Consider the following 26,061-nt stretch of genomic DNA (forward strand, 5'->3'; position numbering starts at 1 on the left):
ACACTTAATACATACATACATTGCTGGAAGTAATTTCATTAAAAACTATAATTTAAAAAATCAGCACTTTAAAATTTATTCACGAAACAAACACTGAGAAGTGACACGTCACCCTACTATCCAAATCTTTTTTATTTTGCCTTTCCATACTCTTGCCAAATGGGACTACTCACTGTTCCCTAAATATAACTCCTAAATTAATGACATACTTTACTGCATTTTTAAAAGGGAAAAAAAATATCCAACTTTCTCTTTTCTTAGTTTAACATCAAAACCTTTTTGTTTCCTCATTTAAATAAAATTTGTTTTGGTTTCATATAATAATATTGGGGGTATTAAGAAAAAAGAAAGAACTCGGAAATAACTTATGTAAGGTTGTGCTATATCTTTTTACTGAAGTGTTTTTGTAAGTTTATGCTGCTTTGAAAATTAACTTTTAATACACAATGTTGTAAGCATCTTTCCATGTTACCTGACAGTTACCCTCCTCTGGCATCTTTAATGTACAGTATGGCCACATGGCTATACCATGATTTACTATGAGAAATCTCAGACTTAGGAATAGTCAGACTGTTCTACTTCTTTTGCCATTACAAACTAGGCTGAAAAGTAGAGCTGTGATCCTTAAAGGAGAGGAAATGGTTTCTACAATCACTCTGTTTCCCCCAAAGATCTAGCATAACCCTTGTGTTTTGGATTTTGAGTTATTCTGCCAATCTGTCCTCCAGAAAAGCTGCATCGATTTAGACACATTGGTAGAACCCTTAGAGCAATTATCCTGCTGGTTTAGAACAGTCACTTATGTATCTGTCTTGCCTTCCTTCTAATCTATATATAACTAAGAAGTGTATCTAAAGTTGCAAAGAATTGCATATAAAGGTTTTAAGTAAATAAATAAATAAATAAATAGGGAAATGAGACAAATGCCCCATGCAGAAGAATTCCAAACAACTATACATGTAGATGCCCTGCACTCATGGAGGGAGCCCATACCTGTGTGGACTGTGCACAGTGAGTTCCTTAGAAGGCTCCAGTGCAGAAAGGGGGGAAAAAGAGTAACTGAGCAATGGAAATCGTCAACGAGATGGTCAAGGTCGACATCAACATCAACAGTGGTTAGTCATGTTGACAGTAGTACCCTTAATATGAGGTAATGAAACAGTACTTTTACTTATGTGTTTTTCCTCAAAACTTACAAACCTCATGAGAAAAACATCAGATGGATTCCAGTTGAAGGGCATTCTATACTTCTCACAAAAATTAGGGGATATTTTATAGCTTCATATTCATTTTGATATATCCCTTAATTTTTGTGAGCAGTATATAAAATACCTGACCAGTATTTTCTTCAAACTGCCGAAGTCATTAAAAACAAGGAAGTCTAAATTGTTACAGTCAAAAGGAGACATGAAGACTAAACATAATGCAGTATTCTGGATGGGATCTAAAACAGAAAAAGGACATTAGGTGACAACTAAGGAAACCTAAATAAAGTAGACTTCAGTTAGTACTAATAAATCAGTATTGGTTCATTAACTATAACAAATGTACCACACCCAGGTAAGATGTTAATAACAAAGGAAAACAGTGCAGGGTATATGGGAACACTCTGTACTATTTTCACAGTATTTCTGTAAATCTAAAACTGATCTTAAAAATAAAGTTTATTAAAAGAGAAGAAGGCATTACCTCCTTATTATACAATAAGAAAATTTAGGCTTAGTGAGGTTAAATCACCCAAGTTCACATACCAGTAATGATTTATACTTATTAGGCGATCAGTAAAACTGGTGAAATGAACACTGGGTATAAATAAGCTCAACAGAAATCAAAAGTGGGCTCTGTTCATGTGACTGGTTTCTGGATGATTTTTCTTGGACCCAATTCTTATGCTCTCCTAGTGTATATGATAAAGCAATAATGAGGCTCTGATATTTTTAAAAATTTTAAGGCTCTTCTAAAATAATTTGCATAGAGAAAAAAATCTAAGAAAATGAAAAAAGTTTGTGCTGTTTTCTTCTCCCTGTGGTTTTAAAAGTCATCCATTAGTTCAAAACACAGCAGTACCACTTTCTGTAATTTTTCTGGATGACTATTTTTATACCTTACTGTGAGAATTGGCCCACTGAGTAACTTCTCAGGATTAACAAGGTACTGGGAACTGGCGGAAACCCTTTGAATACACACCCTTTGTAAACTCAAGTTGAAAAATAGAAAGCTAAGAATGGCAGGAAGAAAAAGAAAGTACCCAAACAAAGAGAATGCAATGGAAGGCTGCCATGAGAAATAGCCAGCATAAGGAAGATTATTATTTCCACAGTAGCTTATTGCCTAAAGAAAAAGTTAGATCTTAAGACTATTCCGGAACGTTGTACATGCTTTGTTACACCAAAACCTGACTCAAATCCATTATACTATATCCTAGCTTTACAATGTATCACAGAAATAAAATAATCTTTCGGTTACATTTTGCTCTTAAAAAGTTAGCCACAGCTTGTCAGAAGTAATTTGACAAACACTTTGACAGATTTAGAAATAATTAAGCAACAATAACAAGAGCTAAGACTGATCTGTAGTCAGTTCTAAGCACCTTATAGATAGATTATATAGATCTTATTTAATGTAACAATCCTCTGAGGTGCGTTCCATTATTTATCCCATTTGACAAATGAAGAAAGAAGCTAAATTACTTGGTTAGAAGTGAGGAGCTGGCACTGGAACCCAACTGGTGTCTTTCCAGCCCACATTCCTAACCCAAATAAATATATTGTAAAAGTGAAGAAATTCTCTCATCAGTGGGATTTATAATTCCCAATACATAAAAAATTCTTTGTTTTCATGTCTCATAACTAAAATTGACATGACACAGACTTTGAAAGTGTGCCTTTTCTTTTTAATCATATAAAAGTGCTTCCTTAGATGAAAGCTGTTCACTGTTTATAAAAAAGCAGAAATCACTGCCTGACCTGTGGTGGCACAGCGGACAGAGCGTTGGCCTGGGATGCTGAGGGCCTAGGTTCAAAACTCGCGGTTGCCGGCTTGAGTGCGGGATCATCCACTTTGAGTGAGGGTTCAGCAGCTAGAGTGTGGGGTCACTGGCTGGAGCCCGAGGTCGCTAGCTTGAGCAAGGGGTCACTGGCTCTGCTGTAGGCCCTTCCTCCCAGTAAGGCACATATGAGAAATCAATCAATGAACAAGCGATCAACGAACAACTATGATGCTGCAACGAAGAATTGATGCTTCTCATCTCTTTCCCTTCCTGTATGTTCCTCTCAATCTCTCTCACTTAAAAAAAAAAGGCAGAACTCACTAAGGCCCTAATAACATGTAAACAGAAAAATAATGTTGCAGTTAAATATAAAAACAAAGTGAAAAAAGCCATAACATGTGGTCCTCCGTACATTAATCAAAAAAGGGCATTTTCCGTAAATACCAGGTGGCCTTCAACATGTATCTTAATTATTTCCCATCAAAACAATCAGTAATCTTTTCATTATTCTTTGATTAGGGCTGACTAACAGATAGATATAATTTGACTACTATATCTTGGCCTCTCAAAGAACCACCTTCACAAAATTGTGCTGTTGGCATGTTTCCAGACCCTATTTTTTAAAAACCTGCTATTGAAACTTTGTATTGCATGGTAAGGTAGGTGAGGACATCCACCACATTACTCACTGTCCCTATTCAATTCTGTCTATCCTACAGAAATATGGGTATTTTTTTCCCCATGGACAGTGATTAAACGTCCATTTTTGTTTTGGCCTTAGAAAGCTCAGAACCAACTTCACAGTCAGACCTTAAACAACACTGGATCTCATATCCATATATCTGTGTATTATCTTCCTGTTCTATTTTCAAAATCTCTTTCTTATTTACATTTCCTTATTTTGTTGAATTGTAAGTATCTCTATACCTTAGTAATATGAGGTACAGTGTATCTGTACAAAAAGCCCCTCATATCCATTTCATATTTAAGCAACAAGAATTGTGTAAATAGCCTGACCTGGCGGTGGCGCAGTGAATAGAGCGTTGGACGGAATGCGGAGGACCCAGGTTCGAGACCCCCGAGGTCGCCAGCTTGAGCAAGGGCTCATCTGGTTTCTCATAGGGCCTAGGTTCAAAACTCGCGGTTGCCGGCTTGAGTGCGGGATCATCCGCTTTGAGTGAGGGTTCAGCAGCTAGAGTGTGGGGTCACTGGCTGGAGCCCAAGGTCGCTGGCTCGAGCAAGGGGTTACTTAGTCTGCTGAAGGCCCGCAGTCAAGGCACGTATGAGAGGGCAATCAATGAACAACTAAGGTGTTGCAACGCGCAATGAAAAACTAATGATTGATGCTTCTGATCTCTCTATTCCTGTCTGTCTGTCCCTGTCTATCCCTCTCTCTGTCTCTGTGGGGGGAAAAAATTGTGTAAATAAATATACCTGATTAGTGGGTTCACCTAACACTGACAATGCAAAAACATCTTTTATCTTAAACTCAGACTTCAAGAACATAAAACACGTGTACCTATGCATACACATCTTCCCTTGTCCCCGAGTGACAAAAACCACTGCTCTTCAAATTGGTGTCCTTTGAGCCTACAGCGCTGTTCTTCCACATCAATGCAACAGTAGGCATTTTAGTGGAAACTGAATTGTGAGTAGATACTGCTTTGTATATTTATCTTGGGGATTTGCTCTTAGAGGTGAAAAAATAATTTCAGTAAAACTGTCATTGAGTAAGTTAGTAAGACTTCAAAAGCTGGACCAAAAGGAGACAAGAAATTGATCTTAAACATGTTTAAATAAATGAAATATTGTATAGATATTCAGTAATTACTGATTTTAAACTTCCATTTCAAACACATGCTCCAGAACACAGAGAGTGAACTGGAACTAGATTTCCAGAAACGTGGAAGTAACTGAAGGAACTTCAGAACCTGGCCACAGCTATGTGAAGACAGGAGTTAGATTTCTGACAGAGAATGGAAAAGACAGAGTTTAGGTGTTCTACTGAGATCAACAATATAATGAACAGAACTCTAACTCTGGGGTTACGCAGCTCAGGCTCTAAACACAGCTTTCCCCACTTTAATTGTGTGACCTTGGATAAGTCTGTTAACTAGTCTGTGCTCTAATATCCACTGTAAAATCTACGCAATGGTCCCTTCCACACAGCTTATGAGAACCTAATGAGATGCTACATGGAAAGCAGGTAGCATAAGGTCTTGTACATCAGGGGTACCACTCCCATCAAACCTGAGATTTATGACGTTGGCATAGTTTCAACTTTGGGAGAGAAGCCAAGGGACAAAATGTGTTTGGCAGATTTTTCCAGGTTTGCGACTTAGTGCCCTGTCGGGGATCTGCAATTTTAGATAGCATGCAATTCAGAAATCCATTGTATTTTACCAACACCATAATTTATCTTATCTAAGTGAAATTATAAAGAAGATAAATCAGGCAACAGAAAAACTGACACAAAATAGAAGTGCTGCAACAAGTTTTTTTTTTAACTTTTGAGCCATGCTAACCAAAACACTGTAGAGCTCAGTATGAAGTACCTTTGTTGGTTATCTTTTTCAAAAAGTCTTTTCTCAGAGGCAAAAATCCATTTGGGTTTCTCTATTCTCATTGCCTCATTTTGTAAAGAGCTCTTCCATTTCAAGACAATCAAATAACTATACCAACCCCCACTGGTACTGATCTTTATTTACTCTCTTTTTGCCTTCCAAAAGAGAAAACAATTTACCCCAAGCATGACAACTATGTACTGTAATCAATGAACTGCCAAAGAATCTTTATTACAGAGTGCAGGCTCAGAAAGCAGGCTCCAGAAATGTTTGCCAAATCAGAGCCTCTAACTTTCATGCATACTTTAGCACTAAATGCTGAACAGTTATATACTTATTACGCTGAATCTATAGCATATAAATGCAATAAAAAATTAGATAACTTCTTCGGATAAAATTGCTCTTTATTAATAATGTACTGCTATCACATTGTTTCAATCCAAATATGGCATGATAGTGCCATTCCAAAAATAAATCTTAGTCCCATGTGATATGCAGCCGTTTAGCTATGTTCATTTCCTTTTAGGGCTCAAGTTTCCCACAGGAAAATTATTCAGTGTTTGGCAAAACTGTCCCAAATCATGTATAGATAAGGGATAAATGCTAACTGCCCTGTCGCCCTCCAGCTTTGCTCTTGTTGCTTTCCGCTCACAGTAAACCATCCCACAGGCCAAGGAGCAGGAAATGCTCAAGAACTGTTACCTGACAACAGCAGACATAAAAGTGTCATTTTGAGGAAAAAGGTGGTAGGGGAGGTAATTTATGAGTCAGCTAATAAATTAAGAGGCTACAAAATTATTTCATGCAAAGTCATATTACAAACAAATGTTTCTGATAACTATGATGAGTTATTTCAATTGTATTTTTATATTATTGAGGAGAACTGCATACCAAATGCCCTTTCCATACAGCTTAATATAGGCTGCACTGTTGGATTTGTTATTTAAAATGAGAATCTGAATATTATTGGTCACTAATATCTTTAGCAGTGTACTGTTGAACTACGTTTAGAATTCTGAGAGGTCTGTGTTCATCACATACATATTCATAGACTATAGAAGTATGTTCTGGGTTTCAGTCTTTATTTCCATTACAGGTTTTTATATAGCTTTCAGGCAAAGTAATGTTTCCCCAAACCTCGATATATAAAATCGTGTTTAATTTTTCTACTAAAGGACTAATCTTAAGAAACAATTATCAAGGGCCTGGCCTATGGTGACGCAATGGATAAAACATCTACCTGGGGTGCTGAGGTCACCAGTTCGAGGCCCCAGTCTGCCTAGTCAAGGCATGCTCCAGAAGCAACTACTATTTGATGCTTCCTGCTCCCCAGCTCCTATTCTCTCTCTCTCTCAAAATCAATAAATATTTAAAAAAAAAATTATCAAGGAATAAATATTTGAAAGCTATCTTATTTAATCATTAAGGCATCCAACTGTAATTACTTGTATCTTTTTATATTAACCTAAAAACTTAAAAATTATCAGCACCTAAGTGAATACCAACCAAATTCTCTTACTATCTATGTAGTAACTCTCCCGGCAGTCAGCTATTCTTGTTTTTTATTTAAAATTCTTGAGGAAACAGCAACTTTAAAGTTCCTGGACAAAGTTATCTTCAATTTTATTTAAGCAAAAATCACCCTCTAACCTCACCAATAGTAAAAATACTACAAATACCAATGAAGCTATTCCAGAACCACTCGTTCATCTTTATGTATTTTCTCCAGCAAATGTCTCTTGAGGTAGTTACCAGTGATCAAGAGAACTTTCCAATTGAAATGATGGAAAACTTGATTTATTTGATTCAAAGTAGCAATAAAAGACTATTTTTACTTAATTTTATTTAATACACACCAAAATCTAAACACTTTTCTTTTATCCAATCCTGCTGGAAATCCCCATTTCTAAGTACTTGACAGATGCTGAACAACCCATTATACTTATTTTGGTAGCACGCCTGAACCTATGGAGGTCTAAGATCTGGATGCTAGTCCCAGTTCTGTGACTGCGACACTACTCTGGGTCTCTCTTTCCCCATCTGTAAAAGGAAGTGTCTAGATTATGGCCTTTAAGTGATTTTCTAGGTCTGTCACTTTGGGATTCTATATTTATGTCATTTACCTACTCAAAAATCTCCAGTCCATCTCCAATTTCTAATTAGAATCAAATCCCTTAGCATTTATTCCAGAGCAGGTAGGCCCAATTTCTCTTTGACCTTACTTTCCATTATACCTCTCAGCTTCATCATGTGCCCTATTCACTAGGAAGACAGCAGCACTAGCTAACAGGCACTGAATGTTTACTGAGAGCCAAGCACTGTGCTAAGAAGGCCATGTGCATTATTATTTCATTTCATCTTTACAATACTTGTATAGAATAATAATTAAAACAATAGCGACTAACAGGGATTATGTACCTTGCCCCTGGTCTCACAGCTAGTAAATGGCCGGGCTAGAATACAAACTAAGGTCTGTCTGCCTATTAAAAACATACTTTTAAGTATTACATATAGTCTCTTCATTCCTTAAGTATATTAATGGCCCCTCTCTTAATCAGGCCTTAAAAGTTTAAAATATCCCTTGAGCCCTGGCCGCATAGCTGTTGGTTAGAGCATCGTCCTAATACCCAAAGGTTGTGGGTTTGATCCCTGGTCAGGGCACATACAGAAAAAAAATCTATGTTCCTATCTCCTGCTAAAATACATTTTATAAAGAAAAATAAAATACCCCTTGCTACAATTTTATTTTTTTAATAATTTAACTCATTTTTAAAGTTAAACTAATGTAATATTTCCTTAGTACTTCAGTTCCAAGTTTCTTTTCCACCTCTAACCTGTTACAGCTCTTACTGTAAGCCCCAATGACTTGTTCCTCAATGAAGTACATCTAAACATATGTACCTTAATGTCTGAGGATAGATAACATGGGACTAATTCTCCTGCAGAACATCTACAAAAACAGAACAAAATACAGATGTATCTTCATAGAGCACACCTTGAAGACAGGGCTTGAGGGATTTACGATACCTCGGAGAAGGAACCCAACCCCTGGCCTATCCTCTTGAGCAGTGGTCCCCAACCTTTTTTGGGCCACAGACCGGTTTAATGTCAAAAAATATTTTCACGGACCGGCCTTTAGGGTGGACGGATAAATGTATCACGTGACCGAGACAAGCGTCAAGAGTGAGTCTTAGACGGATGTAACAGAGGGACTCTGGTCATTTTTTAAAAATAAAACATCGTTCAGACTTAAATATAAATAAAATGGAAATAATGTAAGTTATTTATTCTTTCTCTGCGGACGGGTACCAGTGGCCCACGGACCGGTACCAGTCTTGAGGACAAATGTTGATTTGCAGCAGGCTCTGAGAGTCACTGGGAAATTCTGACCTCTGTGTGACAAATGTTAACAGCAATCTTTTACTGAGCTTCTACGATGCCACATACTTAAGATATGACTATCTAATTTTCATAGTAATTCTAACGAGGGGGTATAATTCATTTTACAGAATAGAAAACCAAGGCCTAGAGATTCATGTTCTTTTCACTACTTTCCTCCTTGTCTCAGGGAAAAAAAAGTGATCCAAGAGTGAAAAGTAGCCACAGTAACAATGCAGAGTTTTACTATTAGTGTAACATGCATCTGATCTTGAACCGACCTATAATACTGGTGTCATCTTCACTTAAAGATGAGCATCCTTCTGAAGTTCAGACAAACTGAGATTACCTAATAAATTGCCAGAAGAATCTAATTGTCTTTTAACTTTATTTCCAGTGCTCTGTAGGTGCAATACACATCATCAGTATGATGACGTTAATATATCAATCTGAGGAGAAATGGTTCCAATCCATCTATGTCATGAAGAAAGAGAGCTTTTAAAAATAAAAAAGTCTTTTGAGTCAGATTCTGCTCCCCAGGGGCCAATGAAGACAGAGGCCCAGAAACACTTTTTTTTTTTTAATTTGACTATAAATGGCTTTGGAAAAGGGGTTTTCCCAGTCTTTCTGGAAGAAATTTCAGATATAAATCATGCTGTTTGAATATTGTAACCTTTGCTTTCTCCCCAAAATATTGTCTAATTCAATTCAACAAGTATTTGTTGAAAGCTAATAAACACAGAATTTTAAGTTTTACTTTGAAAAGACTTTACTTTTATATTTTGTTCAAAACAATATATTCTCTTGTTAACCAACCAATAAATCTTTCACTGCGCGGCTACAGTCATGGTAATTTAACTTGAAGACGTGCTTTTTATTTTGCAAAGGGCTTTCCAGTGTCATATATTGTTTGATAATTACAGGTCACTTTATTAGGGACTTCTATTTATCCTTTGTGTTTCTTTAATCCAGTCAGCTGGACACTTTATGTCAATCTCATTCAAGTAGCAGGGGGAGTTAAGACTACAGACTCCTCCTTCCCCAGAGTTAAGCCCACCTCACATACTGCTTTCTGAGGACATCAACCTAACACAGACCTCCTTACCTACAAATACCATACAGTACTCTGTATTCCTCTCATGATCTCATAATGCCAAGTCTTGTTGCTTTCATGGATTCCTACCCGTGATGTCAAAAGAGATGCTTTCCTATACCTGTCTTCTCTTGGTTAAAAACAAAGTTTAACAACCTAAAAAAGATCCAAACATATACCTACAAGGCATAGTGATGTAGTGGATTAAGAATCAAAAAAGTTTTAGCCCCAAAATTCAGTTTCCACAATTGTAAAAAAAAAGATTAAATAACCCCTTTGCCTGTCTTCCCAGGAGGCTAAAATGAGACAAACAGGAACCTACCCTGAGGGCCACATGTAACACGGGGCAACCATGCCCACATTCCTGGTTTTCTTTCGCTGCTGCTAAAATCTAGTTGCTTTTTCAAAAGTGTGGTCTATGCATTTCATAAAAAATTATACTCCTACAGCCTGACCAGGTGGTGGTGCAGTGGACAGAGCTTTGAACTGTGATGCGGAGGACCCAGGTTCAAAACCCCAAGGTCGCTGACTTGAGGGCTGGCTCCTACGGCTTGAGCACGGGCTCACCAGCTAGAGTGTGGGATCATAGACATGACCTCAGGGTTGCTGGCTTGAGCTCAAAGGTCGCTAGCTTGAAGACCAAGGTCTCTGGCTTGAGCAAGGGGTCACTGGCTCTGCGGTAGCCCCCCAGTCAAGGCACATGAGAAAGCAATCAATGAACAACTAAGATGCTGTGACAAAATATTAATGCTTCTCATCTCTCTCCCTTCCTGTCTATCTGTCAAAAGCACATATGAAACAAAACAAACTTATTTTCTGGGGGTTTATTCCCTAGACTTTCTAGTACAGGAGATAATTCTGCAGCTCTGTTATAGTCTACAACCGCAGCCCCCAAACATATATACTTCTCTTCCTCTCATCATGATTCTCAACATAATTTTGCTACAATTTTAGTTAAATCAATATTATTCATAACTGAATCACAGAGTATATCATAATTTCCTTTTTTAACTTTTTTTCCCTGAAGTTACCAATTGCCCAATTTTTTTTTTTTTCAGTATTCTATGTATCTATCACCAATTCTTCCCCTTCAACCCTGACAGAAATGTCAATCCCTCCCAATTATTTTTTCCTAATGATGTAACTCCTAGGGCCCTCATCCTTCCACCTGCTCCCGTTGGGACTAGCTGCTTTCCAGGTCTGAAGCACCTCTAACTTCCAACGGCGTTCCTTCCCCAGTACCGCGGGGATCTCCTCCCCACTCTCCTAAGTTGGAGTCCCTGTTTCCTGGGTACTGTATATTTTCCTCTTTCTTGATTTCATCTCTCATTCTGGGGAAGCATATCCTTCAGCAACTTTCTGAGAAAGTACATGAGGAAGGTGAATATTTTGAGACCCTGCATATCTCAAAAATGGACTTATTTTACCCTCACATTTAAACAAAATATTTGACTAGACATAAAATTCTATGTTAAAATCCACTTTGCAAAATTGTGAAGTTACTTATTATCTTCTTGCTTTATTGAGGTGGAAATTCCAATCCCATATAGGTCTCTGTAACTTAGTATGTTTCCACTCCTCCACCCCTACTCCAGACCAAAAAGCTTTTAGGATTTTTCTTTATTCCCAGTGTTCTGAAATTTTATAATGACTTGCCATCGAAGTCTTTTCATTGTGGACACTCATATCCTTCAGTTAGAAAATTCTCTCTGGTAGTTCTTTGAGAATTTCCTCTTTTCCTTTTCTCTATTCTATTTCTATATATCAGTGTTTAGTGCTTTGGCAGCACATATACTATTTCTACAGATCATGCCAGTCAGGTACTGGGCCTCCTTCACTGAGCCTCTAATTTCTCTTGCTTTTTGTCTGCCTTATTGTCTTTGGTTTCACTATTTGACCTACTTTAATTGTATCTTTCAACTTTTCTGATTTTTAAAAAGTCTGATTATACTTTAAATTTCAAGAGCTCTTTCTTATTATCTTTCTGTTTTTTATGTCTTCCCCCCCCTTTTTTTTTTACAGAGACAGAGAGTGAGTGAGAGAGAGGGACAGACAGACAGGAACGGAGAAAGATGAGAAGCATCAATCATCAGTTTTTCATTGCACGTTGCGACACCTTAGTTGTTCATTGATTGTTTTCTCATATGTGCTTTGACCATGGGGCTACAGCAGACCGAGTAACCCCTTGCTCGAGCCAGCGACCTTGGGTCCAAGCTGGTGAGCTTTTGCTCAAACCAGATGAGACCGCACTCAAGCTGGTGACCTCCAGGTCTCGAACCTGGGTCCTTCCGCATCCCAGTCCAACACTCTATCCACTGCGCCACCACCTGGTCAGGCCCTATTCTCTTTTAATGGATGCAAAATCTCTGAAAATGTTGCAGTTGAAGTTTTTTTTAAGTTTTCTTCTTTGACTTGCATTGTTTGTTTCCTCGGATTTCTTTTGTTTTGGGCTCTGTATTTATGTGAGAGGATTTTCTCAAAAGACCAGTTATCCAAGCTGACTGTTAATACTAAAAGCAAAGGAGTAAAAAACTAATTAGTAACAGTAACCTAGATTTTGATTCTCAGTTCAAAGTTCATTTTAAGCATATTATGATGCCTTTGTCTCTCAATATTTGAAAAGCCAAATTACTTATTTATAGCCATAAAAAATGTCAGGAATATCCCCAAGGTCTGTAAAATAGATTAATAATATGTACATTTAATATATAAAAAAATTATGCAAAATTAGACTGATTAATGAAGACTTTTAACAAATTCCATAGTGCCACAATTCTCCCATCCTTAAACTTCCCAAAATCTGTTCATAAAACAATAAGTTTTGGTTTGCCAATAATTTATTTAACAAATCTTTTTATGATACAAAAACACATAGTGAAATTAAAACATTCCCTACAACACCATTGTGCAGATTTTTTAAATCAAACCTGAAAAGCTTAGAAGGCTCTTAGAAACCCCTCTATTATCTGAGAGCCTGAAACCTTGTTGCTTTATTTTCAAGTTCAAAGAGGTGGACAGTGCATATATAGCACAAAAATTCAAGTTTTCCCAATCCTTAAAACACTGAGACCATTATTCAAGTAAATAGGAAAAGCCATTATAAAATGCTCAAAAAGAATTTATCCAGCAATAAAGCCTAAAGAAAACCCTTCCCAAAATGGAATCTAGAGTGATTCAACATGTCCATGAAAATTCAAATATCCATTCTCTCATTAAAGTGGAGCACTTGTCTTCTTGTAATTGCTTTTCTGCTCTAAGAGGAAAATGATACACCTTCACTGGAATAAATTATTGTATGGAAAAACAACCAATTTACAAATGTAACAATTAATATGGTCTTATTTTGAAATGTACTATGAAATAATTTCAATACTATCACGAAAAGCTTATGCATCCTCTGCTATCAGTCATATACCATATAAAGTTAAATGTGTTGTCTTGCCAAAGCCCAAGGTAATTGAATCTAAAAATATACTTTTTTCTCATTCTGAACTAGTCAGACTGCTATTTAACCCAAACGTCATCAAATGTTGTATTACATACACCAGGATGAAAAGATTACTCAAATACAAACCCTCCAAATGTATCACATAGAAATTGCTCCCAGCCACAGAAGATTGTATGACTGCATCCAAGCAGTTCCCCTACCCCCCAACACACAATAAACACATGAAAATAAAAAATCAATATAGACAATGAATGTTAGAACAGAACTGATACCTAGAAGAAACCTTGGTGTTTAGACAGTCTAATGAAGATAAACTGGAAGAACGTCTGTTATTAGGCAAGTACCAGTTGGCGAGAAGGTGAGGAGTTTTATTTTTTTTAATTATACTATCTATTTAGTTTCTACTTCAGTTTCAGACTAAGACACTGATAGAATTGCTAATGTGAAAAAAAAGGAGACCTCTAATAATACCTAAATTTGGTATTAAGACAACAATGTAAAATTAACAAAAGCTCTTATTAAAAGTTGTCTTTCCAGTCACTAAAAGACCAGCTTGATTAGCCACTTCCAGGAAATTAAACAAATTTTTTCTATTCCATTCTCACAAGATGGAACCCCACTGGAGGAAAAGATTAAAAGGGCTGTCAGATCCACAAAAAGCAAAATCTACTGATTCAACATTAATTTTCTATAAAAAACAAAGTCTTTAGAATTCCCATACTTGCTAAATTAAAAATTCTCAAGCAAAATGTACACATCTGAACAGGTTGTATTCTAAAACATACATGAAATTTTTTTTTTTTTTTTAGAACTGTGCTACTTAAAGAGGAAATGTGTACAACCGGAATCGAACAGAAAAGGTTTTCCACTTGAAATGGCAATTTAAAGACATTGCTAACTTAATTTGCAATTCCAATATGAATTCTAAATTTTGAAACAACTTAGAATAAAAATTCCTAATACTAAATATAAAGAGCAAACAAGTTTTGGGGAAGAACTCAGAATCTTAAGTTTACATTTTGTACATTACTTAATCAGTTAAAAGAGAAAAGTTTAAATAGAACACATTTGAGGTTAAAATCAAATCGATTTCTATAGCCTAAAATCATATACCTGACCTTTATTTTAAAAGGGGTAGACACTTTCCTCATATGATAGAAAACCAAAGCATGTGTGCCTATTTTATAAATACCCACATCCTTTCTTGGACTCAAAAATCTACTTTCACCCCCATCCCTTGGGTTTCTTCCATCTTCCATCTCACTGAACATCACTTACATTCCCATTACAACTTCTAGCCAAAGGCAGAGACCACATTAGTCCCCTGAAGACTTCTAAAACATTAAAACCAGTAGAAAAGTAGAGGAAATACTCTTATCCCCGGAGCTGCTAGGAAATCCTGCTCTCCTTTTAGAAAAATAAACCTCTTGCTTGAAAGATAATCACTTTAAGAACAAAACATCACTACTACATACAAATACACAGCATTCTCAATAATTTTATAGAATAATAAAATTTTATAGATTTTGCTAGTACTTTGGATTAAAAAAGAAAAGAAAAAAAAAAGACCTAAAAAAGAACTGCATCTCACAGGAGACCAAAGGGAACAGCAGTAAGAGATGTAGAGAAATCAGAATTTCTCCTCTTAACCAAATGTGGATTCCTTAACGCTAACTAAAAAAAATGTCTTAAAAATAATTAGTTGCTACTTTATTATTTGATTCCATTTAATCATAAAGAGAATATTTCAATCTCCTTCTATTTTAAAAATGAACTACTTAAATGTAAATTTTACTGTAAAAGAGAAATCTAATCAATTCAAATATTCTTAATACACATATACACAAAGACATGGGCAAAAAAATTGCAACAGAATCATTTTCTATGCACACATTTCTTTAGATCTCTGTAAAGCATGGTACAAAAAGTAGCTCAATCTGTCATAAATTATCTATTATTTGTACTTTTTGAAAAATTCTAAAATTAATATTTAAGTTCCACCTTATTCACTCTATTGAGAATTCTCTCACGAGAATAAGACATAAAACATCTGAATTTCTAAATGACAGTACTGAAACTTTGCAGTTATCCTTTGGTATACATAAACATTTAACCCTGTTAATGTATCACCGTATTTTAATATTCCCTGTTAAAATAAATCAATTGCATATGAAGCCCAAACAACTGAAAAGAGCCCAGAAAAGTAACAAGAATTTTTACTTTTTAAAATGCTGACACTTTTCACACCCAGGTTCAGTCATGCCAGCTGGAGAGGTGTGAGATATGATTTTATTCATTTTAAATCTGAGAACTGTAATCACTGTCATGACATAACAAAAATTGGAATCAAGAGCAATTTATCTTCATGGTCCTGATTCTTCTAATTTGAAAACAAAATCATTTCTGCAAACTTACAAGGTTTTCTGGGTGGACCATTTGTTTCCTATTGCTTAGAGTCAAATTATTTTGTCCTAGATTTTCTAGTGAACAAAGAATATAAAGAAAGAATCACATACACACAGTGAATAAGGAATACAAAGAAACACACACACACACTGTGAACAAGGAATACAAAGACACACACACAACCACCTCAGACATGGCATCCATTAAGAGGGCCTTTGCTCCTAACTGTGTAAGGGTCCTTAGCTATGATCTGACTTACACAAGAAGTACACATGGCCCCTGAGAGGCGCTTTAGTCCCCTTTGGAAGACACTGTTGGAGAGACTATAAATGACACAGTTGCAGAAACTGTTGCTAATAGCAAGCCAGGTGGTCAGGAAGGATGCAAAGCGGTTGCTGCGGCCAGTGGAACTCTCCAACAAGAAGTAGATGATGTATGGCAACCAGAGGAGGTAAAACACACTAGTAATCCGGAACAGGACCATGGCATAGCGCTTGTCGGGACAGGCCTGCACCTCCCCAGTCTCCCCACTCTGGCTGCTGAACCGAGCTTGCCTTTCACTGATCTCCTTCGTGTGCTGCTGGCAGATGCGGAAGATGTTGAAATAGGTGAAGCACACAACGAGGGCTGCTGGAGCATACAACATCATCACGATGAACAGGGTGAAGTACGGGTCAGTGTGCCAGGACTCTGCACACCACTGGAACACGTCTCCATGATATCCAGGTTTGCCCCAGTGGAAGAAGGAAGGCAGAAAGACCAGGGTGGAATACAGCCAAATCAGGAAAATACACAGGCGTAGTCTCCAGGGTGTAACCAGGGTGTTATAGGTTAAAGGTTTAGTGATGGCAATATATCTATCGATGCTGATACAGGCCAGAGAGGTCATGGAGACACTCTTCAGAACTGATACTATAAAACCAAATGCCTGGCAAGTCAAGGACTCCTCTACTGGAAGCGGATGGTGGAGGAGTGATAAAGAAGGAACCAGGCAGCTGACCCCAACCAAGAGGTCAGCATATGCCATAGTCTGAATAAAATAACTTGTAGTGTGGTGGTTCAATAAAGGTGCACAGTGAAATACAAAAATTACAATGATGTTGCCAGAAATAATCAATACAGTTAGAAACACAATAATCAACACTTCCAAAAGGCAAAAATTGACAGTTTCCAAATAGCCAAGTGCCAAGAGGCAAAAAGGGTGGCTGCTCTGATTACCATCCAAGGTGGAGTTCATCTTGAGCTCAGGAGTGATCTCTCACTTCATGCTGCCGTTTGGCCACTGCCAACAGTTCAGAGAAGCAGCTGCTGTCATTGCGGTCAGCTCTGTGTGTCTGTAATAATGCCCAAGGAGCCTCCGTCCCCAGGCTCGCGACGCTGCCGCTCTGATGCATTGCCTGCAGTACTATCCCCTTTAAGTCCTTGGAATAGGGAGAGCCAGCAGCAGTCGTCTGACCAGTCCCAGACACGACCATAGCATCAGCTTTACCATACACATAGCACCGGGGATTAAGGCAAATTCTGGGCACAGTGTCTTCAGGCCAATTAAGAGTAGGGGGTAGGGGCAGAAGAGAAGGGAAGAAAATTACAGGAGTTGTAATGAGTCTCCTCTGAACAGCTGATAGAAGAAAAGGAGAGAGCATTTTATATTTTGCATCCCAATACTAAAATCAAAGAATCCGGCTAGCTCCAGCTGGTACCACCTCCCACTCCAGCCCAGCCCAACCAGGCTACCCTCAGTAGCAGCCCACATAACTGATTGGGTCTTACTCTACAGAGGTGCAGCAACAGCAAGCTCTCCTGATCAATACAAAACAAAATCAATCGCAGTCAACTTAATCTACCCCCATTTTCCTTTCATTGGAGCCTTTTGGGGGAGAAAAGGAATTTGCTTACTGCATTTCTGAAAACATTTTACCATAATTACCATGAATAAAATTAGCCAAAATAACTTATTTCCTTGATTCCCAAGTAATATTTTGCCTCTTTGAAAACATTTCAGCAGAATTAGTCTGTCTAGCTCAATTTCAGAGTGTTACCTGTAATTTTGCATGCTGCAATCCAAACAAAAGCCACAAAACATCCTTAACAGAAAGCCTTGCAAAGCAGGAATGTGCCTCAGCCGGGTTTACTGCAGAACTGAGACACACAGGGAGGGGATAAAGGAGTAGGAGGGGAAACAGGGAGAGAGGGGGCTTGGGAAAGGGAAGCAGCGGGGGAGGGGAGAGAGAATGCTCGAAGGGAAAGAAAATGCCTGTGCAGGCACACAGTCTGGCATCGTCAGCAGCTCATTAGGGTTCATCAACAGAGAGGTGCTCCCCGATTTCCAGAACGCACAGTGGGGAAATAGCTGAACTCGCCCGCAGTGCACTGTTTCAAAGCTGGCTGTTTCCTCGTCTGTCTGGAACCCCCCTTTTGGTAGATGAACAGAACTCAAACTGCTAGTAAGGAGAAGGGGTAGTAACTGGGACAGAATGCCAGCCAGGAATTAGACTGAAACACACTGCCGGAGGGAAATGCTGAGAGGAAATTCCTCCTTTCTTGTAGCATTTTCCCAAGGAACAGAGCAATGCTAAAGAATGAGTGCGTTAATAGCAACTAAGCAATCACAATTTAGTGGCACAAGAAGTTCCAGCTACAAGGTAAATACTCAGCATTAATTTTGCCTCCTGATTCACCGGATATTGGCTAATATTAAGAAGGATCACCAAAATAATGAGCAAACTTAAAAATCAGTTTTTCAAGAGAAAAATAAAGAAAATGTCACATGTTCTAAATACTATATTTAACACTATCTTATAGTTCTGAGATGCCATGTCTTCTAGTTTGCTGAGAAGCAGCACACAAATATATAACAAAAGATGGAAAAGTAAAGGTACTATCTCCACCAGGCTTAAAATTACAGGAAGTTTCATGGTACAAATTAGCCTTTGTATCTCAGAATACACAATCTTGTTTGTGCCTATTTGAAACAATGCAAAGTGGAATTTTATTGTGGTTCTTCTGGTAATGTCATAATGACAATTTTTAACTAATTAGAAAATGTATATTTTTAGTATCTTTTGCGCCAGGTGTCTTTGGATTCTCAATTCATCGTTCTAAATAAGGTTCCACAGACCCAGTAGAGTAAAAGAAAATAAATATTGGTATTTGTAAGCATTTCAGAAAGTCTGCACACCTGGGTGGAGACATGTGCTATGTGATCCAGTTTGCATTTTTCATTTGTTTCATACGCATGCTTTCTCACTGCAGGCAAATGGCCATCCATAATCAGAACTCAAGTACATTTTAAGATCTGAAGCACTATTGTTACTGTGAAATAAGAAAGGCAAGAAACTAAAAAACCTATTGAGAATAAAGCTGGTAGCCATATTTGACAGGTCTTACTGAAAAACATGGCCAAGTGTGGTACAGTAAAGAGACCCACGTCTGGTTCAAATTCTAGCTCTAATATTATTTAGCCTCTCTTGAACGCAGTTTCATCATTTGTCAAATGGGTATCACACTCCCTACTTCATGGGGTTGTTGAAAAACAAAGCAGACTAATACTTATCACACAGGGAGTATACAACTTTCCTCACTTTCTTCTCATACATTTAAAATGCCCTGTGTTACACTACTAATCATGCTGCACTGCTTGAGGCTGGGCTCCAGAATCCTAATGTGTCCTCTCTTCTGGTTACTGCCCAGTTCTAAGGCACACAACTGTTATTTAGACACTTCAATGAGGCTGCCCAGTGAAGGTACCTGGAAAGAAGGTAGTATGGCATCAATTATTCCCTCTACACAAATAATTTCTCTGCCTGTGTCTCCAGCCGTGAAGTCACTCCTGAGCTTCCTTTTCCACCTACAATTTGCTTGCTGGCAACCCCCATCTACCACTTGGATGTCCTGTAGAAACTTCAACCACAGCACCCAACATTGAATAGTTTCCCCAATAAATAAACCTCTTATTTTTTCCCAAAATTTTCACTCAATAATAAACTCAATAATAAAACTTAGGAATCATCCTGACCACTCTCTTCTTCAATGTACTGTTCTTAAGAACCATGTTCTGGAAATCTATTTCTACCATAGCTCTCAAATTCACTTCTTCAGTGTTTAATGCTTTACTTTAGGTCATCATTAAATACTGTCTAGACTTCTAGTCTTATTAATTTTTCTTTCTGTTTATTTCTGCCTGATTAAATATCCAGTACCACATTCTTTATTGTGGTACCACACTGTTCAAGAAGAGTCAATGGCTCCCTATTGCCTTTCCAATCTGATTCCACTATTCCACATCCCCCCCCAAACACTTGCCCTCCAGCCAAAGCATTTGCCATAGAGTTTATTTTTTAACTCCTGTTTTTTGAGTGCTTAATAAGTATTAAATAAAAATAAGGAGTGGTTTTCCAGAGTTATAGTTCAATAAGCATTTGCCAAAGTCAGGAGTCTAGGTTTTTCCAATTCCTTGTGAATTTGGGCATGTAAATTATTCTCTCTACATCCCCGGATACTTATGTTTAAAACTGAATAGTTATGCTGATAAAAATGTTACATTGGCTTATAACTTAAAAGAATTAAAATTGTAATAAAATTACAACCTGTTATATATTACTATCATTAATACAATAGGTCTTCCAAATTTGTAAACCCCTCTTAGATCTGTAATCAAAATATTCATATAGAAAACTTAAAGAGCCTGACCAGGTGGTGGTGCAGTGGATAGAGCGTTGGATTGGGATGTGGAAGGACCCAGGTTCGAGACCCCGAGGTCGCCAGCTTGAGCGAAAAGGTCGCCAGAGGGCTCATCTGGCTTGAGCAAAAAGCTCACCAGCTTGGACCCAGGGTTGCTGGCTCCAGCAAGGGGTTACTCAGTCTGCTGAAGGCCCGCGGTCAAGTCACATATGAGGAAGCAATCAATGAACAACTAAGAAGTCACAACGTGCAACAAAAAACTAATGACATGCTTCTCATCTCTCCGTTCCTGTCTGTCTATCCCTCTCTGTAAAAAAAGAAAAAGAAAACTTAAAGAAAAAAACCTTGATAGCCACACTTTATCAAATCAGTCATGAGTTAAATGTTTTGTTTTGAAGAAAACTGGATTCTTCAGAAGATATAAATTATTAATGACATGAGGGCAATATCTATGTCCTTATAAAAATCATTTCCTTTTAAAAATAATGCAATCTCACGATGTATCTGATTTTTATAAAAAAAAGAAACGATTTCCTTATATACATGACTGGAAAGGAATACATTCAAATTCAATTCTACTTTTCATTCGATGGCTAGGTTACAAGTGACTTCTTATTTTCTTCTTTATGGAATTTTTAAAAACTTGATTTTACAGAAAGAGGAGAGAGGGAGGTGGGAAATGAGAAGCATCAACTCACAGTTGCTTCACTTTAGCTGTTCACTGATTGCTTGCTGTTATGTGCCTTGACTGGGTAAGCCCAGGGTTTTGAACCAGCGCCCTCAACATTCTAGGTCGATGCTCTATCCATTGTGCCACCACAGGTCAGACTTTATAGTTTTCTTCATGAATTTACCAATTTCTATGTATTATTTAATCAGGTTTTTAAAAACTGAGCCAAAATAATATATAACATGTCTCTGTGGGGAAAACTAACGAAAAAAACCCGGCAGCAAGACATCCGCCCAGAGCCTCACTGAATGGATGACGGCAGACTAGGTTGCCTACTTCATGGGCTCGGTGCCACTTGTCCTCATGCCATCACAGTAACATTCTTTCAGATCGTCACCAGTACTCAATCTAATTCAACATGAACCCACAGAGCCCCAGTTAAAGATTCTTATAGACTGAGAGTATAACTGGATGAAACATATGAAATTACCAATATTTAACCATTTCATTTCTGATTAAATATTTTCCTGATCTACAAGAATAGCAACTTTTATTTTTGTAATTCAACCTAATTCTAAAAAAAATTAAAATGACAGAGGAGCAAGGAAACATGAAATATAAAAGGGAAAAGACTGCACATTATATTTATCCTTCTCCCAACCAATTCAGTGGCTTAAACATTACACACGAGAAAGTGTCAATCTCAGTTCTCCAATTCATCAGATTCTCTTGTAGGCACTGTCACTCATTACTTGATAAAAGTGAGCTTTAAGGATTAATTTACTTATTTAACTTATTATTTTAGTGCAGCAGTATTTTAGTTGCATTTATAGGAACATCATGAAACCAATTTGAGGAACTTTGATGCATCTTTTACTCCTCTCTTCCTCATCTCCCGCACTCAATCATCATGTGCCTCGGTTATCTCCTCCTCTACCCCTCTGCCACTACCCCAAATCCTTAGATGAGAAGTCCTTCTTGTCATCTGCCATACAATAATATGCATAGCTCTCATGAAACTTTATTGTAATCAGGCTAAGTACTGAATAAACTCTTGATAAGATTCAGTAGATATTCTTAGTAAAAACTCAAAGCTAGAGAGAGAAAATCCCTTAAATAAAAATTATTTACCAAAAAAAGGAAAAAACTGAACATGCTTTTCAGAAGATTGAAAACTGAAAACCATTTTAACAAGAACTTGATAGAGATGGCTAGTTATGACCATCATTTACCACTATCTTAATGCTTCTATCAAATATAAAAGCAAAGCCAAAATAATTTAGTGGCTTGCATAAACAGTGAAAAAAGGAATCAAACTGTTTTTGCTGCTAATAACTACTGTGTATCTGAAAATCAAGATGTTAGTATAAAATGAGGAGCATTAATCAAAATACCATGAGGCCGGACAGAAAATTTTTAAAGAATCAATGTCTATTTTCTATTGTAGCAAGTAGCACCTAAAAATGAGAATCAGAAAAATATTCCATTTGCTACAGCAAAAATACTCTGTGATAATTCTTAGTAATATATGTAACAGAAGAGGCACAACACGTAGATGAAGGAAACTCTGAAGTCTTTAACAGACATAAAACAAGATCTGAACAAGTGGAAAGAGATACCATATTCTTTGATGTAAAAATATTAAAATAATACAACTTACATCCTAAATTAGTATGTAAATTAAATGCGAATTAAACTGGAATACTTATATAATCTTGTAGAGTGGTTGCGGTAGTAAGATTGGAGAAAATTATTTTAAGGATTATTTAAAAAGGTTAAATATGCAAAAATAAAAATATAAATAAAAAACAATGAAAAAATACTTGCTTTATCAGATAGCAGAACATAACTCAAGGCCATTTTAAGTAGAGCCATCTAGAAATCAAACCCAGTATATTTGAGAGTTTAAAACAAAGATGGTAGCTCTAGGAAAATAGGAATAGCACACCTGGTTATCCATCTGGGAGAAAGTAAAATTGGACCATCATCAATCATATGCCTTTGTATAATTCCAGATGGATTCAAGATATAAAGATGTAACACATACAATAAAAATATTGCAAGAAAATCTCGCAAACTACATTTACAAAATATAGAGGCATGAGAAATTTTAATCAAGACACAATTTAGGCCTGACCAGGCAGTGGCGCAGTGGATAGAGTGTCGGACTGGGATGCCGAGGACCCAGGTTCAAGACCCCGAGGTCGCCAATCTGAGCATGGGCTCATCTGGTTTGAGCAAAAGCTCATCACCTGGACCCGAGGTCTCTGGCTTGAGCAAGGGGTTACTCGGTCTGCTGAAGGCCCACAGTCAAGGCACATATGAGAAAGCAATCAATGAACAACTAAGGTCACAACGAAAAACTTATAATTGATGCTTCTCATCTCTCTCCGTTCCTGTCTGTCTCTATTTATCCCTCTCTGACTCTCTCTCAAAAAAAAAAAAAAAAAAGACACAATTTAGTACATAAAAATTGGAAAGAATTTTGTATGACATGAAAACATAAATAAAATCAATAAAAAATTAGTTTTACAAAGATAATTTATAATGAAGACACAAAGAATTAATGTACATTAATATATAGCGTGCTTACAAACTAACATTTAAAAAAAAACAGTAGAAAAATGTTCAAAGAGTAGAAGTAATACATGGAAGAGCAAACTACTCAAATTTATTGGTAGCCAGGGAGCTGCAAACTAAAGATACATGAGCATCACTTACACCCAATGATGCAAAAATTAAATACAGTGATACTAACTCTGGAATATGGGTCAACATATAACTTTTCTACATTGTTGGTGGAACTATAAACTATTACAGTCTTTCAGATAAGAAAAGAGGATATAGGTATTATTATATATAAAAAATGAAGGGCCAGTTTAAAAAATGTGTTACCCTTCGATCCAGCAATCACACTTCTGAGACTCTATTCCAATAAAAGTAAGCCTGACCTGTGGTGGTGCAGTGGATAAAGCGTCGACCTGGAAATGCTGAGGTCGCCAGTTCGAAACTCTGGGCTTGCCTGTCAAGGCACATAAGGGAGTTAATGCCTCCAGCTCCTCCCCCCCCCCCTCTCCTCTCTAAAATGAATAAATAAAATAAAAATTAAAAAAAAAGTAAAAGTCTTAGAACACATGTAAAGATGTTTAGTAAAACATTATTTAAGAAGCTAAACACTAGAGACAGAGTATGCACTTACCAATAGAAGAATGGTTGAATAAAAGACTATACTTAAAAAAAAAAAAAAACAGATACAGAGGATATAGCATCAACCCAGAACACTGACGTTGCTGGTTTGAAACCCCAAGGTTGCTGGCTCTGAAGGCATGTAGTCACTGGTTTGAGCAAGTCCACAGGATCCCAAAGCCTGCCAACTTGAGCCCAAAGGTCACTGGCATGAAAAGCCCAAAGCCACTGGATTGAACAAGGGGACACTGGCATGGCCCCAGTCAAGGCACATCCAAGAAGCTCAATGTACAACTAAAGTGAAAGCAACTAGGAGTTTGATGCTTCTCATTATCTCTCACCTCACTCTCAGAAGAACTAAAGTGAAAGCGACTACAAAGCTGACGCTTCTCACCCTCTCTCCTTTCCTGTCTCTCAAAAAGCAAACAAAAGCAGGTAAGTATAGAATCACATTTGTTTAGGTAAATAAAATTCTATATGAGTTCATACCTGTATAAAGAAATTATTATTTATGTTCAGGGAGGATAAATGAAAAGAAACAGCTTTTGAATCAGTCTCGAGTTCAAATCCTGCCCCTATTATTTATTTACGAGCTGAGTGGCTATAAGCAAATTATTAAGCTTCACTGAACCCCTTTTCTTTATTTCCAAAACAAAAATAGTAATTACCACAAGAATTTTTCTTAGGCCTGGCCAGGCGGTGGCGCAGTGGATAGAGCGTCAGACTGGGATGCCAAGGACCCGGGTTCAAGACCCCAAGGTCGCCAGCTTGAGTGCGGGCTCATCTGGTTCGAGAAAAAGCCCGCCAGCCAAGGTCGCTGGCTCCAGCAAGGGGTTACTCTGCTGAAGGCCCACGGTCAAGGCACGTATGAGAAAGCAATCAATGAACAACTAAGGTGTTGCAACGCGCAATGAAAAACTAATGATTGATGCTTCTCATCTCTCTCTGTTCCTGTCTGTCTGTCTGTCCCTGTCTATCCCTCTCTCTGACTCACTCTGTCTCTGTAAAAAATAAATAAATAAATAAAAATTTTTTTAAAAAAAGAAAAATAACTTTTCTTAGGATTAATGAAATAATGGATATCAAGTGCTTAGTATAGCATCTGATATAAATTATGTGCTCTAAACCAGATAATTATTATATTTTTCCCTCTTTATATAAAAAAATCTAACGTTTTCATTTAAAAATAAACAAAACAAAAAATTAGAGAAGAGTGTCTCCAAACTCCATTGCTTATAACAAATAAGAAAGATCTTAAAAATATATATATACCAGCCCTGGCCAGTTGGCTCAGTGGTAGAGCGTTGGCCTGGTGTGCGGGAGTCCTGGGTTCGATTCTCGGCCAGGGCACACAGGAGAAGCGCCCATCTGCTTCTCCACCCCTCCACCTCTCCTTCCTCTCTGTCTCTCTCTTCCCCTCCCGCAGCGAGGCTCCATTGGAGCAAGGATGGCCCAGGCGCTGGGCATGGCTCCTTGGCCTCTGCCCCAGGCACTGGAGTGGCTCTGGTCCTGACAGAGCGACGCCCCGGAGGGGCAGAGCATCGCCCCCTGGTGGGCGTGCCAGGTGGATCCCGGTCAGGTGCATGCGGGAGTCTGTCTGTCTTTCCCCATTTCCAGCTTCAGAAAAATACAAAAAGAAAAAATTAA

General features: G+C 37.6%; 2 protein-coding genes across 6 annotated transcripts in view; both read right to left on the minus strand.

Moving 5' to 3' along the window:
- RABGAP1 (RAB GTPase activating protein 1) overlaps positions 1–26,061 on the minus strand; it is a 188,147-nt gene that overhangs the window by 58,490 nt on the left and 103,596 nt on the right. The gene's annotated exons all lie outside the window — the stretch shown is intronic.
- GPR21 (G protein-coupled receptor 21) lies at positions 15,458–18,066 on the minus strand. Its single transcript, XM_066365577.1, has 2 exons — positions 17,918–18,066; positions 15,458–17,496 (listed from the first exon to the last, which is right to left on the minus strand). The coding sequence occupies exon 2, from the start codon at positions 17,113–17,115 to the stop codon at positions 16,066–16,068; it is 1,050 nt and encodes a 349-aa protein (XP_066221674.1). The 5' UTR covers positions 17,116–17,496; positions 17,918–18,066; the 3' UTR covers positions 15,458–16,065.

Source organism: Saccopteryx leptura, chromosome 2 (genome assembly GCF_036850995.1).
Source record: "Saccopteryx leptura isolate mSacLep1 chromosome 2, mSacLep1_pri_phased_curated, whole genome shotgun sequence".
NCBI lineage: Eukaryota > Metazoa > Chordata > Mammalia > Chiroptera > Emballonuridae > Saccopteryx > Saccopteryx leptura.

Coding starts and splice junctions, on each gene's coding strand:
- GPR21 (XM_066365577.1), bottom strand. CDS start 17,115: ATGAACTCCACCTTGGATGGTAATCAGAGCAGCCACCCTTTTTGCCTC.